Source organism: Symphodus melops (assembly GCF_947650265.1).
Source record: "Symphodus melops genome assembly, chromosome: 19".
Lineage (NCBI taxonomy): Eukaryota > Metazoa > Chordata > Actinopteri > Labriformes > Labridae > Symphodus > Symphodus melops.
In genome coordinates, this window is record NC_136709.1 from 14,195,124 (window position 1) to 14,211,882 (window position 16,759).

General features: G+C 40.4%; 3 protein-coding genes across 3 annotated transcripts; all 3 read right to left on the minus strand.

The window, feature by feature from the left end:
- Positions 1-62: 62 nt before the first annotated feature.
- On the minus strand, positions 63-3,910 carry LOC306840097 (uncharacterized protein). The gene is made up of 4 exons (XM_079369160.1): positions 3,585-3,910; positions 2,339-2,887; positions 2,092-2,252; positions 63-1,138 (listed from the first exon to the last, which is right to left on the minus strand). The coding sequence occupies exons 1-4, from the start codon at positions 3,762-3,764 to the stop codon at positions 706-708; spliced, it is 1,323 nt and encodes a 440-aa protein (XP_079225286.1). The 5' UTR covers positions 3,765-3,910; the 3' UTR covers positions 63-705.
- A 2,091-nt stretch (positions 3,911-6,001) lies between these two features.
- On the minus strand, positions 6,002-7,740 carry tpgs1 (tubulin polyglutamylase complex subunit 1). Its single transcript, XM_079369735.1, has 2 exons — positions 7,182-7,740; positions 6,002-6,676 (listed from the first exon to the last, which is right to left on the minus strand). Exons 1-2 carry the CDS (start codon positions 7,517-7,519, stop codon positions 6,022-6,024), a joined length of 993 nt encoding a protein of 330 aa, XP_079225861.1. The 5' UTR covers positions 7,520-7,740; the 3' UTR covers positions 6,002-6,021.
- A 395-nt stretch (positions 7,741-8,135) lies between these two features.
- LOC306840443 (inositol-3-phosphate synthase 1-A-like) lies at positions 8,136-15,695 on the minus strand. The gene is made up of 11 exons (XM_079369734.1): positions 15,515-15,695; positions 14,726-14,850; positions 14,473-14,634; positions 12,770-12,899; positions 12,284-12,477; positions 11,342-11,491; positions 10,626-10,841; positions 10,094-10,258; positions 9,893-10,006; positions 8,849-9,066; positions 8,136-8,736 (listed from the first exon to the last, which is right to left on the minus strand). The coding sequence occupies exons 2-11, from the start codon at positions 14,837-14,839 to the stop codon at positions 8,544-8,546; spliced, it is 1,656 nt and encodes a 551-aa protein (XP_079225860.1). The 5' UTR covers positions 14,840-14,850; positions 15,515-15,695; the 3' UTR covers positions 8,136-8,543.
- Positions 15,696-16,759: the final 1,064 nt, after the last annotated feature.

Below are 16,759 nucleotides of genomic sequence, written 5' to 3' on the forward strand. Positions count from 1 at the left end.
TTGATAGCAGTGACATCTTGTGGTTTAACTGTGTAGTTGGATGCAAATGAAAACATGCTCACTATTTCTAAAATCATTTATATTCTACATAGGCTACATTTAGAGTCAAGGAGTGACACATTTGATTTCAGAAAAAAGCTGTCAAACATTTGTAAAAAATGTACATACATTTAAACACTGGTCAAATGAGGAAACTATTTGCAGTTAGACAACATAATACATGACATAACACTGTCAACAAAAGACTTACACAATGTCATGAGCCGTTCTTCAAAGCTTTTGCAATTAAAAAAAGAGTTTGAAAATTGGATGAAAAACTCAGAAACTTAATATATCTATCATGATCCCCTCCAAAAAGATAATTGGTACGACATAAAACTGAGTGTTTTTCCTTTGAAAGCAAAATTTAGGCTATCTCAGTCAGGGCTGAGGTCAAAACTGTCAGATTAAACTTTTTAACTTCTCCAAGGGCTGATTGATGGTTCAATGTGAATGTAAAATGTTAAATGTATAACCCAAGCTTCAATATTCGTGTTAACAATCAGCATTATAAACATGACAGCAACAACTGCATTCTGAAATCACCTGACAAAACAACATTACCTGCTATGCGCAAACGAGTATGTCTAAAAGATGTACTGGTAGTACAAGATCAGTAAAATATTTACAAATATTTAAATGTCAGTCTACAGTGACGGAAGTTCTTCAGGTATACAGCTGTTCAAAGTAGTCGCAGAATAGCTTTCGCACTTCCTCAGCAGTACTGTCGTCCCAACTGGTCGAGAGGAGATGCTTGTGGTTGGGCTGAGGACTCTCAGCGGACACCACCTCCTCCTGCCACTCAGCCTTGAAGGGGTCTCCGTGGGACTCGCACACGTTGTGCAGGATGCAGCAGGCTAGGATCATTGTGGGCACCACATCCAGGCCGCAGTCGTTCCTCTTGCTCAGACACTGCCAGCGTGCCCTCAGCCTCAGCAGTGCCTCTTCTGGCACATGCATCGCTTTAGTGAGCTGCTGGTTAAAGAGTCTCTGTTGCTGAGTCAGTGCTGTTTGGTTAGCCCTCCGACCCCTTTCCTCAGGGTAAGCCTTCATTAGCCAGTTCTGGAGAGGGTAACAGGGCTCCCCCAGCAGCACATACCTGGACACAACACATGATTTTTTCTTTAATGGTCTGTTAAAACAGAAACTAGTTGATAGGGGTGTCCCAATCCGATATTGATATCGGATATCGGTCTGATATCAGCCAAATATCGGATTTTATCGGACTGCATCTAAAATCTCTGATATAAGCACTCTGATAAGAGGACCATTTAACAGACTTTAATACTACAATTAGTTTTTATTGGATTTATTTAGATTTTAAGAGTCTTCTAATTTATTTTTTATATATTAATTATTTCATTCAATTGTAGAATACTGTAGATATTATTCTAAGGTTAAGATTTATGAAACCAATTGGTTAATAATAAATGGGTCAGCTTTTCTCATATCTTCTGTTTCTGCCTATTGTTCTCTGTTTGAGTAACATCACATGATCAAGCCTTTTCTAACATTTCACACGACAAAATAAGTAATAATAGGATGTATGATTCGAACTGATATCGTATCAGATCGGTATCGGCCAATACTCAAGGCTGCAATATCGGTATTGTATTGGAAGTGAAAAAGAAGAATTTGATCACGACACATTTGTATGCAGTAAAAGTCCACTGTAAACGGGTTTGAGAGACTCCCATCAGAATTAACTGGTCAGAGTTTTGACTCCTTTATGAATACTGATACGGTGTCAAACTCTTAAACAAAATTTGAGATACCTCACGGTATATCTGGGAAACTGGAAAAACAGTCAGACAACACAAAGTGTACTCCTCACAACTTTCGATATAAAAACACAAACAGCAATATTCCATAGCTGGAGTTTATCAAAGCCTAAATCCAGATGTTGTTTTATGATTGACTAATTAACCAATGATACAAGGGAGAGACTAACAATTTACTTCCTTCAAGGTAGTAGCATGCTTAAAGCATCATTCAATGCCAGAAAAATGTGACAAAGTAGCTTAACTATCATTCTGTTGTATCTCACTTTACCTGAGTGGTTTTCCCATGAAGATGGGCGGTGTGGCAGGGGACAGTCCGCCCTCTGCAGCTGTGGCCCACAACGAGGAGTTTTGTAAGATGTCAGTTGGGTCTGTCCCACCTGGGAAACTTGCACATACATCCCAGAACTGCCCACGCCCGTTAACAGCCACCTGAAACATTAAAGACACAAGTCACCCAAATGGGACTGAAGACAACTTTGAAGCATTATTTGATGATAAATGGGTGCCCAAACTACCTGTGACATCACAGAGAGCCAGCCCGCCGAATTGGTATAGTCAGAGGCGTTGTTTGATGGGGTGATGATAGCTGTATGAAGTGTTGATATGGCAGCAACACAATGAGGAAAGCCCCAATTGGAGAGGAAGAGCTTAGCTGAATCCTCCAGCTCCTGCTCACAGGGAGGCCGCAAATAGAGGGAGCTGAGGAGCGCCACAATGGCGTGACACATGTCTCGGACACACCTGCACACAGTGGACTTCCCCACACCAAACAGAGTGCTGATGGTACGGTATTCGACGTTGGATGCCAGACGCCACAGAGCCACAGCTACACGTTTCTCCACCGGCAGGGCCAGACGGAAACTGGTGTCCTGGCGAGCTAGACGAGGCTTTAGCTTCTCACACAGGTAAAAGAACGTCTGCCGGCTCATCCTGAACTTATCCAGCCAATCAGACGGCTCAAATTCAGTCATCACCACCCGCTCCCACCAGTCAGTGCTTGCAGTTGTGGTCCAGGGGCGTGTGCGGATGTGGACATTGGAGCGGATGCCGCCAGCTAACATCATCTGGGCAGAAGAGGATTGACAGCAAAATGAGGAGATATTTTAAATGTATTGACCAATTTTCATTCAGTTTTGGGGCTATCACTTTTCTCCCTGAATACCAGATTTTTTTTTTTCTTTTAACCACATTTTTACTTTAATGACGTTTGCATACACACTGATACAAATCAAAAGAGATAAGCAGGTTCAACATGTGAGTGCAGAGAAAACAGATTACTGAATTGTCTTAATTGTCAGATCTTAAAAAAAAAAAAATGTCGCTTTGGCAATGAATCTTACAAATAAATGGGGGAAAGTATCGTTTTGATTCTTTGACTGCAATTAGAAATTAACTGATCTACCTAATAGAGTTGTTCAACCTAAATGTTTCACAAAAATTCCAAACACTATTACAACACAATTGTCTTATCATGTAGATATAGTTTGTATTTCAGTATTAGGGGGGGCTTGATATTGCTTAGCAGAGAAGACCTATGAACTCTAACAATGGTGATTGCGCTGTGTTCATGTTGACCTAAATAATTATAAATATTTAAAGTGTTCATGATAATGTCGAGATAAACAGAGAATAATAAAATCCACGCACACTACTGTAAATAATAGGCCTAAAGCATTAAAAGCCGAATAAGTCATTTTATGTAGACCTATACAATGACAGGGATGAGAGGGTAGAGAGAGAGAGAGAGATGTAGGGACCAACCATCATCATCCTCCTCTGTCTCTGGAAGAAGTATTGACGGTGTCTGATGCGTCTCTGGATCTCATTGCGCCTCTGAATGTTTAAGTCGTTAATGTCTCTTCTGCGCTTCAGCAGCAGGTAAGGTATGAGGAGCATCAAGGACCGCAGCTGTCCCTCCTCCTCCTCCTCCTCCTCCTCCATGCTTATGGCTTAACCCGACAAAACCGCACAGCAATGGGCAACAAATGTAGCCTACATTATTTAAAAACACCCCAGATGTGGAAGAAACATAATGCATGTCACTGTGAGTTATAGTACTTCCGCTTTTGTTCTCTGTTTGCGTCTGATAGTCCGAGCACCAGAGCGGTGTTGCCATCTAGTGGCTGAATCTAAGTAATGGTTGGTAGACAGAGCTTTAAACTAAAGGCTTGACGTAGCCTACTTATGTTTAAACGTAAAAAAAAAAAAAAAAAGATTAAAATGTACTTAAAGTATTAAATAGCCCACTGTAAACTACTGAGTAACCTTCTCATACCTGAGGGAGTAGAGGGTGGGCATGCAATGCGATGCAGTGCAAAAATGACAAAAGTACACACCTCCAAACAGCTTGTCTCATGAAAGGTAAAGCTTTATAATAAAAGGCTGTGCAGCAGCAATATTTACATTTAAAGTGAAATGACTTTGCTCCTCTGCATTTAAACAGAATGTATGCTCTATAAGCAAACTATATAGTTTTACTGAAACATCCCTTTATTTCCATTATTTTCCAAGAGAGAAGGCCTATACATGTAAACATAAAATAGAAATATTTAATTTCAAAGTATTTCCATTTCCTCTAGTGCTTAAAGTTAATGCTAATGTCAATACTTTCAAACGTTTGCAAAATATGACTGACCTAAACCTGCAACAGCGTTCATCTATGGTGTTGTATTGATAGGTTTTTCTTTCATTAAATGTCAGAGAACATTTTACACCTCTAGAAGTTTATACAAGCTTGAAGTCAGTGATCACTACCCCAAAATACACAGTTTGGCCTTCCATGCCCACCACTTTTTTCATGGGAAAATTGTGCTTTTGTAGGATCTTAGAACTTGTACATTTTGACAAATGTGTGATCTCAGTACTAACTTAACGGGAATCAAATCAAATTAAGAATACAAGTTATATTACTTAACATACTTAACTAAATTCCTGTAATTTTATGTTCAATACAAATTTTCTGCAAGAAATCCTTCATTAGGATATAACATAAATAACTAGCTTCTGTCCAACTAGCTATTAATGAGTAATGGTAATTAACAGCCAACAAAACATTATAATCCTTGAATATAAAACAAAGACTCACACACAACAGCCTGAGAAGATGCTTGGTTTAATTCACATTACACTCATTTCTACACATGAAAAGGAGAACAGTATTGCATCATTGCATTCTTTTATTATTTAGGCAATGTTTCCGTCCTTCACAAAGCAATGCAGCAGCTTTTAGCTTAGTGCAGTTTTCATAAAATAATTGTACATACATTTAGAATTAAATGAAAAATATTAGTGTTAATCTTCCAAACAAGGGTAACATTGCATTAAGGTGATATCTTTGAGTATTCCGCTTCATTATGACTTGTTATTAAGGTTTTCAAGTAGCTTTAAAAATAAAATAAAAAAAATAATCTGTATACAGCAACCATTTTCTTTTCACATTACACTCAGGGTGTGGAACTCAAACACTGACTTGTTATTTTACAGTCTTTTAGGTATTAAATCATATAAGTGTTCAGGATATCTAACAAATCATTGTCATTCCAACACTAACAGAGTGATCAGACGACAATAAAAGCCCAAATAACTGAAGGGACATTGAGCCATTTCAGAGTAATACTGAGCTATATATTTAAGCATTAGCTAACACCACAGTTAGTTAGGAAATGGCCAAACGCTAACATAACCTCTAAAGTGCTATATTATAGTGAAGGCTAAACCACTTTTTAACATTGTTAGAGTAGAATTTTCAAAATTATTTACTACAATTGTACAACAGCTACTGATAGAATTCAATGTCCTGCTAACAATACCGTTAACTAGAGATGTCAGCCTTTCCAATCATTAAGTACAAAGTCAAAGTTTATGTAACTATATAACTTTCTAGCTAACAGAAATATTAGCTTGAATTTGGCTTTAAGAATGTTAGGTAACCTGTGGCTAATTGATCAAATTAAGTGTTGTCAGTATGCAGCTAATGGGTAAACAATTTGCTACATCTTTTACAGTTGGTTATAAAGAAGAAAATGGTAAAAATCATAAAAATCTTTAGATAAACATTTATACAAAGTAAAAGAAGACACAGCAAGATTCTTAGGGAAAGAGGGGAATGGCTGCCATGTGAACTTAGTCGTTAGAGGTTGGGGGACAAGGCTTCTTTACTTAATGATAGATATCTGTACTTTCATCAGTTATGCAAAACCTAGGATACAACTTTCACACGAGCGATAAAAAGCTCTGCTGCAGCATTCTCAAACTCCTTAGCATCCATATCACCACCAGGGCCTCGAGTCTGGGCTCCAGCTATGGCCTGTGCCAGCTTGTAAGGAGAGATCTTGGCACTGGCCTCCAGGTAGCGTATAGCCTTCACGTTTGTCTCCAAACAGAAGCTAGTTTGAGTGTTAGCATTCGGGGAGTTTGCATCACAGCCTTGGGAAGTCTCCAGGGCTTCTTTTAAGGTCCCCAGCACAGCCAGGCACAGGGCCCGAGAGGCAGGCCCTTCATCTGGGCAGCATACTTCGGCATAGAGCCTCTGAGCCTGCCGGATGTAGTCTGAGAAAACTGCACATGTGAGCACACCGTGACGGAAGATATCATATGGGACAGCCTCATGGTCCTGGCAGTGGAGGCGACGGAGAAGAGGGGCAGAGGTGGAGGCAGGGACACCACCCTCACTGCACAGACACTGCAGAGTCTGTGTGTAGAGGCCTCCTCTCACTCCTCCTCCTCCTGCTGCTACAGTTGAGCTGTCATTGCAGGAACCATCAGAGCCTTCAGGAGCCTCAGTAGATTGTCTGAGGGGCACGGTGAGATTCAAAAGATCGTAGGCCACACGGACATTGTTACTAAATGCAGATCTGGGGGAGGGAAAAGCACAACATTAAAGCGAGGGCAAATTTGTAACTATCGCTTTATATAGGAGATTGATCTTCTTTATCATGCACATCATTTTCTTTCAGAATCATTATGTTTTTGCCATTCAATGAGGTCTAAGGAGAGCATTCAAAGAGGATATGTTTATGGTTTATAGACTTTCGTCTTCCCACTCCCTTTCAGACATGTAACTTATAGCTCATAATTGTTTTGGGTTTTTTTTCTTCTGAATTATACAATCAACTGTAATTATTTAGTCTGGTTTTTTTTTTAAATATATGTTCACCTTTTTATTATGTTACATGTTCGGAATACATAAACAAAATAAATACATAAATGGGGAATAATGTTTTAATGTACCAGACATTGGGGTGCAAATTAAAAGTCTGCATATCTCAGTTGTTTAAATGTCTCATATAATAAGAGCAGCTAGACAATAAAGGTTTGATCACACTCTACTAACTCTAACAAAATAGGCCTCCTCCATACCTCTTGGAGTGATGCGCCAGCCGCAGGTGCCACAGTGCCCGGTTGAGATGCTGCTGCTCCTGAGCGCCTGCGCAAACCAGGCCGTTGCTGAGCTGATCCCCATCGCCGCATCCAGCTGAGCCGGTCTCTGACACAGATACGATGTTGCAGAAGTGGTCTGCCAGAAACCCTATGGGATCTTCAGACCTGGCCTCCACCATCTTCAGGATGGCCCCGCGGAGCAGCTCTCCCACCCCGGCCTGCAGCAGAAACTCCCTGTCGCTGTCCGATTTGGTGGCTTTACCTTCAGGCATCCCTGGAGGAGCAGCTCCTAGCCGGCGCTTCTCCTTGTCCGCCATTGCTGATGACGTTTCGTGTCGCAGTACGAGCAGCGGAAGTGATATGAACGGGCAGATGACAGGAAACGGACCTAATTATGAAAATAACACATGAAATGTCACAAGAGAAAAGGGCGGTGATTATAATCGGCGGCAGTGTTCCTTATGGAAAGACTTGCCAATTGAATCTTATCACCAACACTCTCCTGTGGTCTGGTTGCTAGGGATGCTGCTAAGGTTGTTTGACTCAACTTATGTGTGTGCAGGCGCGTGCATGGGGACGACTCTGCAGCCCTTAAAGCCCCATTTAATTAAAAAGCCATTTCCGTTCTCAAATTTAAAAAAATCAGTGGGCATGGTTTTGTAATCCGTACTCATGGATTTGCATTCTTTTTTTTTAAATTTAAGGTTCCAAAAAAAACCCCAATCAAACACACTAAAATGCGTACTCATACTTGTCTAATTACAAGCATTTTGCTGAAAGCCAGATGTGGCTCTTTTGTCATTTCAGTTTGTTCCTATGTCGTACCATTTTTACGGTAAACTGCATGCACATTTAAACTTGCCATTATAATGCATGGCCCAAAAAGGGAAAAATGTATTCCAAAGATAAACACAATAACCATCCCACACAGTATTTAAGTTCTACCAATGTATTTAAATGTTTATTGTAAATAAATAGACAGCTTTACCCGTAAACAAAACACTCCTCTCTCCATCCACAGTTAAGCTGCATTTACTTTTTAAATATTAAATAGACCTACATGGTAAATGACACATAAAACAGACGTATTGTAACAGTGGAGTACAGACTCAAATAAATGCAGTATAAGGGCTTCACATGTTGCATCACCACATTAATCTAACGGAACAAGACTTGTTATATACTGATCTTAAAAGATATAAAGTTTACTCTATTAAGTTATAGAATCAGTGTTGCTTTAGTTCTTTGTAATAAAAGTTTGATCAATGCAGACTTTAGGTGCCAGTGTTACAGTCCAATTAGATTTCAGTTCCATCTTGGGGTAGAGCGTTGTGTCAGCTGTCACATCGCATGTGCTACATCATTCTCATGTGCACAGAAGCTGTTTGTTAGAGCTATATGGTTCCCGTTGGTGACCGCAACTTTTTCCATAGCAGTCATGCTGACGATGTGTTTGTCATAAAGGGGCAGGAAGTTTCTCTGCAGTTTGTGCTCCAGCAACATGTGGTTCTGAGGAGGAAGGCCTAGACAGGCTCTGAAAATAAAAGAAACAAAGAAGTGTGTTGTCAACTTCTGTCTCTAAAACACAAGAATCTCTCACGTGTTTAAAACCCTTTTAGGTAAAAATCTCACAGTCTTGTCCATACCTCAAAATGTTTTCTATGCAGGCCCTCTGTCGGAAGTAGGCGTTAACCACTGGGGTTCCTGATGGCACCAGTGGGGCTTTGCAGAGAAAGGAGAGCAGCGCTAAGATACAGTGGAAGGACTGGAACTCGTCCTCTCCCTGAGGCCGGACAGTGATACGCTGACAAAGCTCTGTGAGCATCACCAGGTCGAGAATGATCGGGCTGGCAAGCAGAGAGTCCTGTTAAAAAGACAAATATACAGCGTGGGTTGAATAGTCTAGAAGATTTGTATGCTGCTCTGTTTAGAGTTGCAGGCCCTAGCACATACAGGAAGTGCATCTAGCATACAGGGGTGTCATTTTTTAAAATTATTTTTCTAGCTATCATCAAATCAGACACTTGTCTACATCTGTATGTAGACTGTAAATCCAGATCAGCCACTCTTACTGTATACATGTACAAAAAAAGGATATTTCCAAAATCCTTTTTTTGCCAATTATTCAAGATAAACCATGAATACAGCATTTTTCATAGGAAGTATTTTCGGAAATGTACAAAACAAAAGGGGTTCTCCCTCATTACACTGACTAGGTTAAGCATTTGCGTATGATTGAAAAGTCTGTCTATATTATGTTGATTACTTTGGTAATTCCAACAGTTTGTCTTTTATAATTCTGCCACTAGGGTGCGCCAAAGTTTGAAATGTTCAGATTTTTTAAATATTATCTTTAGTCTTATTTTTTATTGACTTAAAAGTATTCTGAAATAAGGACCATGTGTGTAAACAATGCACAGCCATTCCTACAATCATTCTCAGGACTGGCTGTGGGTGGGCTTAAACTCTCAGTCAATGAGCTGAAGGTGGTCTCTTATTAGCTCTGAGACGCGTCAGGAAGGATTAACATTAAGTTTGGCACGGCACAGATTCCTCCTCAAAAGCTGCAGTCAGATAAAGCAGGAAAGGGTGTAGGGGTGTGTGTAGCTGGCAGTTAGCAGTGTTGACTCTCACACTGGAAGGTGTTAAGCTTTCATACAAAATGTAATAACTTGTTTTCAGACACGGACCTCACAGGTGTTGTGCATTGCGATAGTATTAGTCCCTCCCATCATTATTTCAGAGGTGTATTCGTCCATGGCACGCTTGCTGTCTCCCACATAGGGGACGTACTTAATCACCACCTGAAAAAAAACACACAGAAGCAGTTGAGAAGTCTGAACACCTGTTTGGTTCAAACATACAGAGCTCGTTGTCTCTCAGTCACTCACACAGTGGTCAGGTTTTTCTCCGGGCTTGTACAGTATGGGGTTTGACTGCACCATGTCGTTCACCACATTGCTTTTGGAGACCTCTTTTGAGAGGAACTGCTGAGGAGCAGACAGGTTCTTCCCGTCGTTGTTGCCAAGGTGATTATAGCTGACGATGGAGGTTGGCTGTGAGGGGCGAGAGGAGATCATGAATATAAGAAAATGCAGGAGTTTGAAGGCCTCATCTCAACTAGGAGGACAATTCAACAGTTACTGTGTCTGAGTTTTAAACTGTGAGTTAAAGGATATTGGGAGTTGTATGCTGCACAGTGATTCAAGTTTCACAATATATTCCATTTTGATGATTTCAATTGTTAAATGGGACCAAAATAAACCCCAGTTTAAAAAAAGTAATTATAAAGCCATCATTTTTAATTCCAATATTGTAAACAAGGTTTTCTGTCACATGCTAGTGGACTGACTGTCATTATAAGCTTGTATAACATTATTATAACATTATTCAACCTTGAATTCAAACTCTTCTCTGTCTTACCTTGATACCTGCGCTGACCAGAAAGTCCACAAGCACAGACTTGATTTTGGTCTGACCAGACTTGAAGTCATCTCCTCCGATGAACACGTCTCTCTGAGCAGCCAGTTCTACAACTCCAGGCACAAAAGTGTTCTGTGGAGAGCCGTTGATGTAGGCACAGCCCTCCAGTATGCTGGCTACAGCAAACAGAGAAGAGGGAGAAACCTCTGCTCCACTCTAATGGAAACAAGGGGGGGGGTGTTACAAAGTGTCTCATGTTATCAAGAGCAATAGCTTAACACAGGTCATTTCCCCTGAGATTCACCTTCACATCATCTATGTTGCACAGCTCTATTGTCTGCTCCGGTTTTCAAAATAAGCTGTTTGCTGAAGATCACAAGTCTGTGAAATAGACCATTTAAGCTGACAGCAGTGAAAGCATGCTGAAGGCAGGAGATACAATAAAATAAATTAAAAATAAAAAAATTCTCCCATGAGGGGCAAATCACAATTTCCCTCCCCTTATTTGATGTGATCTAATATCCAAAAGAAAACTATTTCAGACTCGTTGTGGAATCCCATCGACAAATCCACAGTGAATTGAAAGCAGAGCTAATCTTTTCATCCTCTAAGCTTTATTAATCACTAAATAAAAAAAAAGCTTTCATACTGAATATTTCCATTATTATTATCTTTAATTTAGGCTATTTTACACATTGGAAGGCTCATTCTCTCACCTGGATTGCAGCTAGCAGGTTCTTTGCGCTGTCATGGACTCCAGGTCTGACATCACAAAAGCACTCAGTGTTAGCCGTCCACAGAACGATGACTTTGTCAACACCACTCGACTGACGGAAGTCCCTTATGTCAGCCTTGATCTGCTCCACCTGAAAGACAGTTTGTTAGAGTTGCATCAAAATGACAACTATACTATATGCTCATATTATAGCTGCCAATAGCAACTTCTTATTTTGAAAAGAAAAGGAAGAACTGGTAGCAGGAAGTACATCAACTGACAACAGCACATCGTCTGAGGCGTGCTAAAACCGCTGACCCTCTTCAATAAAAAAAACTGTTCAATATGGCATTTGAGTAAACAACCTTATCGCTATCGACATTTTGCATTATTTTACTCACAAATGCATGTGCGCGTATTTACAATACATTTTTACTGTTGTCTTTTTTATCAACTTTATTAAACTTATTTGTATCTAAATCATATGTTCACTGACTGTTTTTATCTCAACTTGTATTAGCTCGCAAATGTTGTATATTGTTTTATTATTATCTTGTGAAATGTTGAAATGCTTTTTTTTATGCCTGTGTAAAGCATTTTGAATTGCCTGGTGTCTGGAAAAAAAATAAGTTTAACAAATAAACTTGCCTTGGCCTTTTCCGATCATACATTTTTATTGAACATTAGGTTGATGAAGACTCACTGTTACTCTCATACACGTCATCAGGAGAGTTGTCTAAAAGATTATACTCAGATGTTAATGACTTCGTAGGTTTAAGGTCGTTTTTTTTTGGTTTAATTGCATCGCTATCGGAGTCTTTAGTGCTGGCCGATACTGAAAAAGAAGACATCCTAACTTAATACCACAGCATGAAGTGGAATACGCTGTTTAAAGACGAGACTTCAGTCCGCCAAGTCAGCTCGTCAAGCGACCAGACATTACCTGCTCTGCCATGGTGCCAGTGAGGACATTGTCTGCACGACTCTTTTGGTTTGCAGCAATGAATTTTGGGATATAGATGGACGCTCGGGGTTTCATGGAGCTCATGTGTGGCCTCAGCTGCTCTTGCAGAGACCAGTCAAGTACTTGAGCTCTCTCCATGGCACTGCCAAGATCCATCGATGAGATATCCCAACCTAAACAACACAAACATACCTCGAGTAAATAAACAAGGTGCTGCACTGCTTAGAGACCGGACATTTCTACACCTCAACGAGCTAACCTACTGACGGTGAGTCATCTCTTTTAACAGACTGTGGCAGATCTAAAAATAGCTCTTTCCTTATGAAGTTACAGACTAGACTCTGACCATCCTCGCCTTATAGAGCTGGTCCTCTGAAGCTGTCTTAAGCTCACATGTCCTTCCTCGTTTTGCATGCAGTTCTCTCTTTCTGTGTCATGAGCCGGACTATCTGTTACTGCCCGTACCATCAAAGACAATATCATCAGGGTGCACCATGGGTAGGAGGTCACGGAAGGGAACGTTGACGTCACCCTCCAGCCCTGATCCGAGACACACGGTGGATGCTTGCAGGAAGGAGCCGAAGTAGTTTGCTTTCTAAAGAACGATGGACAGAAAGGAAGAAAACACAAAATTAAAAAGTGTTTTGTAGTTCATTTTCAAAAAAGGCCACAAAGTGCATTACAACAACATCAAACCCTATAGACGAGAGTAGCATGGCCAAAATGGAAAACTGCAGGATAGAGGTAATATGTTCGACCTTATAAGGGAATTTTCCCAAGATCAAATTCAGTTGAGCTTTTAACACTCAGCTGAACATGTCAGCATAACCAGCTTATCATGAGTCTCTTCCACAGCATCATGGGACGTACAGTAGGCTATATTTATAAAAGAGGACAAGGAGGTTCACCATTAGCTCCCTCTTGGCAGCTTTATTCTATTACATTCCTGCTATAAAGAGCTCATTTACCATCAGGACCGTTTAGCACATTTTAATAGAAATCTTAGTGGTATTTGCATTCTTTAGCAGCTTAACTAAGCGCCTGTATTTTAAAAGGGATTACAAGGGATCATTTTCTGCTTTTGCCTTCCTTAAGGCAGCCAGTGGTCTGCATTCATTTGTGTAGAATTTAACTTGCAAGATAATCCACATCAGAGTAGGCAAAGTAATGTAATCAATTTTACATTTGTTATGCTTAACAGGGGGGGGGGGGGGGGGGGGGGGCTGAACAATTTAATTACCAACAAGCAGCAACCGCCTATGTTTAAAAATCAAGCCAATGTGGAAGTGCAAAAAAAAACTGCTGTTAGTCGAGTGTCCGCCATGGAGTGTAAATATTAACAGATGAAGCCTGAGGGACATCACCCATCTGTTACGCCGCAGGGGCTGAGAGCGAGAGGCTGAGAGCAGAAGCTGAGGCGGGTTTGATCGCGCCCAGGTGTCAATCATTGTACTGTGTGCTCCTGATAACAGCAACTAATCAAACCTTTTGTTTTTGTTTTTTTGTAGCAGGCTGTAAACCCGTTCACTTAAGCAGTCAAATAGGCTTTTTTTGCCGTGGTGGTGTGTATGTGACTTCTGGGGCTCCTGAAGCCAGCTTCAAGCACACACTTCCACATGGGCTTCAAGACCAGAAGTTGTTGCTTTGTGTCTGCATGAGGCTGACTTGAGTCATATAAGTCACATTAAACGCCCCATTCAGAAAGGCCAATTTTTACAGTAGAAATAAACATGTTTACAGCCTGATTCAAAAAACCATTTTGTTCTGATGAGTTATCGTCTTTTTTTTTTTTTTTTACTCATTAATTTCATTTTAATCAAGGATACAAGATACAAATACTTGGGCGCACCACTTGACCTAATTGATGAGTGGGCGCAATGTATCAGTTTGAGTGGTATCAAAATCCGCCTCAGCTCCAGCTCGAAACCTGATGTTAGGTTGACTGAAAGTTGGGTACCATTGAGACAATGTCCAGCATGGCAAACACCACCGAAGGCTTCCAAAACGCCCTTGCAGATGGGTTACATCAATCAGGCCTTTTCCATTAATATCGAGTCTATGATTAGCACCTCTCATGAGGAAAATGGTCGGGGTATGTAGGCCATTTTCCACCTTGCACTGATATGATTACATACTAGGTACAGGCATATTTGTGTTCCTCCACTCACCTTCAACCCTGTTTTAGTTCTCCAGGTGAGGTCCAGCTTATTGGCTAATACAGCTGCTGTCACTGTGGTCCCATTGTTGCCTCCCCAGCCCACCAGCATCACGCCCAGACGGGGCACGCGTCTCTCTGTGCGAAACGTCATCTCAGTGGTGCGTGGGGTCACCTGTTGAAAGATTCAGAAGAAAATAAGAAGCAGGCTGCATAAATGACATGTTATAATATGTGAGTTTAGTATGTAGAAACTGTACACTTACAGTGACTTTGTTACCATCTCTTTGTACTGATGAAGTCTGGTAGGGATACTGAGACACAATGTGTGTATCAGTGTACTTCACATTGGGGCTGTTGATATGAATGTTCACAGACATGGCTGTTGATTCTGAAACAACACAACAGAGTGAAAGGCCCTGTTAACACAACTAATGTCACTGCATGTGGAAACGACCCCGTTCATTTGAAATAAAGCCTTCTCAGTGGGACATGAAGAAAAAAAAAATCGGACTTCCTCCTGTAAAAGTAACCGGATCTTCCACGTTACAGTGCCCAATGTGCCAATTTCCGCACTTTGGGTGTCGCAATCCCGCAGCTCAGATCTGCTTCTGTTACAAAATATCTCTGCCATTATATTTTACAACTCTTAAGACCTCAAAATGTAAAGTTATTTAAATGTTCGTATTTGGAAGCTTATGTACCTCAAAATAACTAAATGCCGATTTATTATAGAAATATCTTTCCCAATGTAAAATATGATGTGGAAAAAAGCATTTTTTTTTAACCAATGGCATCGCGTGATGCTGCATTACAAGGTTGAGCAACCATTAAAAAAAAAAGTGCGCCATGCATCAATGCATGGCGCACTTCCTGGAGTTACTCAACCTGCCGGCTTTCTCACATGAAACAGGAAAGAAAAACATTAAACATGTATTGGCGATCTTCTATCATTCCAGCCAATGTATTTTTCTTATCTATGAACAAGCGTAGAAAGCATTATGCTAATGAATGAATGACTCCCTTGTATGAATCAAACCCGGAAACGCTCTCACCTTTTTCCACGTCAAAAGTAACAATGTCACGTCGCTTAATTGGTTTCCCGGAGTGTGTCGCGAACAGTTTTTTGGATATCTTTACGTCTTTACGAGGTGGTTGCTGCCTGCATGTGCCCCTACTCTTCAGAATTTGTGCGTACTGATTATCCTCCTACGTTTGACGTATTCCGCACAAGTGCCAATCAGAGCGCTCGTAACCTGTTACGTAACCCGCGAGGATGGTGCGCGTAGCAACACCGAAGACACTGGAAAAGTGAAGTGTCTAATTTTATGTTCAGTCTAGAAAAATCTAATGAGGAAACCTTTACTACTTGTTTGTTATTATGATGATAGAGAAGATAGTGCTTTTGAGTATGTTTTTTTTCTATTGCCTCTGCTAGTCAGTTTTATGAATTTCTATGAGACATTTTTCCCCTGAGATGTCTGTTTAGATAAGGATTTCCCTCTATGTATGCTTTTTTGTTGATTTATTTATATTTAACATTTTGTAAAAATGTTTGTATATTTCCTTCATATGGTGTCATACTTTAGGCTACTGCAAGCAGGTGAGCCTGCCTTATACATTCTTATTATTCAATGTATCTACTGATTGCATGTGCTACTGTCTTTTTAACTGAACTTGGTTACGTGTTACTTGATTTCAGTAATGGTATTAAGAAAAAACATGAATAAAATACCCTATATACATCACAATATGTACATTATATTTGTATTGTTAGTTAATTGCACTATGGGTGATTGTTCAAAGTGCTTTGAATTCCTCTGGACGTTGTGTGATTATTAATGGACGATGTCCATGTTGACATGGGGTTGACTGTGTGTGTGTGTGTGTGTGTGTGTGTGTGTGTGTGTGTGTGTGTGTGTGTGTGTGTGTGTGTGTGTTTGTGTAAAGGACCAGAGTGTGTAAAGGACCAGAGGGCGTGTGTGAGTGGGTTTGTTTTTAATATGACATTCTCAAACACTAATATTGTGTACCTGTAGTGCTGCCGTCTTGAATTGCTTGTGGCAACAGCAGGTGCATGGATGAAGTATCAAGTCAGCCTATTCGTGCAGGAGGGATGCTATTTTTAAAAGGAAGTCTGTAGAGCAGTTCTTACTCAAAAGACTCCAATGAAATGATGGAATATTCTACAAACTAAGTAGTATTAAATCAGTAAAAAAAAAACGAAAGGAAAGGAAAAACCAGGCAGAAAACCAGACTCATGTTGAACAGTCATCTACTGAAACTGTGTCGGGGTTGAG

Excerpts from the sequence above, each read along its gene's own strand:
- LOC306840097 (XM_079369160.1), bottom strand. The coding sequence starts at position 3,764 with ATGGAGGAGGAGGAGGAGGAGGAGGAGGGACAGCTGCGGTCCTTGATG. Across the intron at positions 2,253-2,338 it reads GGCTCTCTGTGATGTCACAG|GTGGCTGTTAACGGGCGTGG; the intron begins GTAGTTTGGGCA and ends TTAATGTTTCAG. Across the intron at positions 1,139-2,091 it reads TTCATGGGAAAACCACTCAG|GTATGTGCTGCTGGGGGAGC; the intron begins GTAAAGTGAGAT and ends TGTTGTGTCCAG.
- tpgs1 (XM_079369735.1), bottom strand. The coding sequence starts at position 7,519 with ATGGCGGACAAGGAGAAGCGCCGGCTAGGAGCTGCTCCTCCAGGGATG. Across the intron at positions 6,677-7,181 it reads CTGGCGCATCACTCCAAGAG|ATCTGCATTTAGTAACAATG; the intron begins GTATGGAGGAGG and ends TCCCTCCCCCAG.
- LOC306840443 (XM_079369734.1), bottom strand. The coding sequence starts at position 14,839 with ATGTCTGTGAACATTCATATCAACAGCCCCAATGTGAAGTACACTGAT. Across the intron at positions 12,900-14,472 it reads GAACTAAAACAGGGTTGAAG|AAAGCAAACTACTTCGGCTC; the intron begins GTGAGTGGAGGA and ends ATCGTTCTTTAG. Across the intron at positions 9,067-9,892 it reads CAATGCACAACACCTGTGAG|GACTCTCTGCTTGCCAGCCC; the intron begins GTCCGTGTCTGA and ends TCTTTTTAACAG.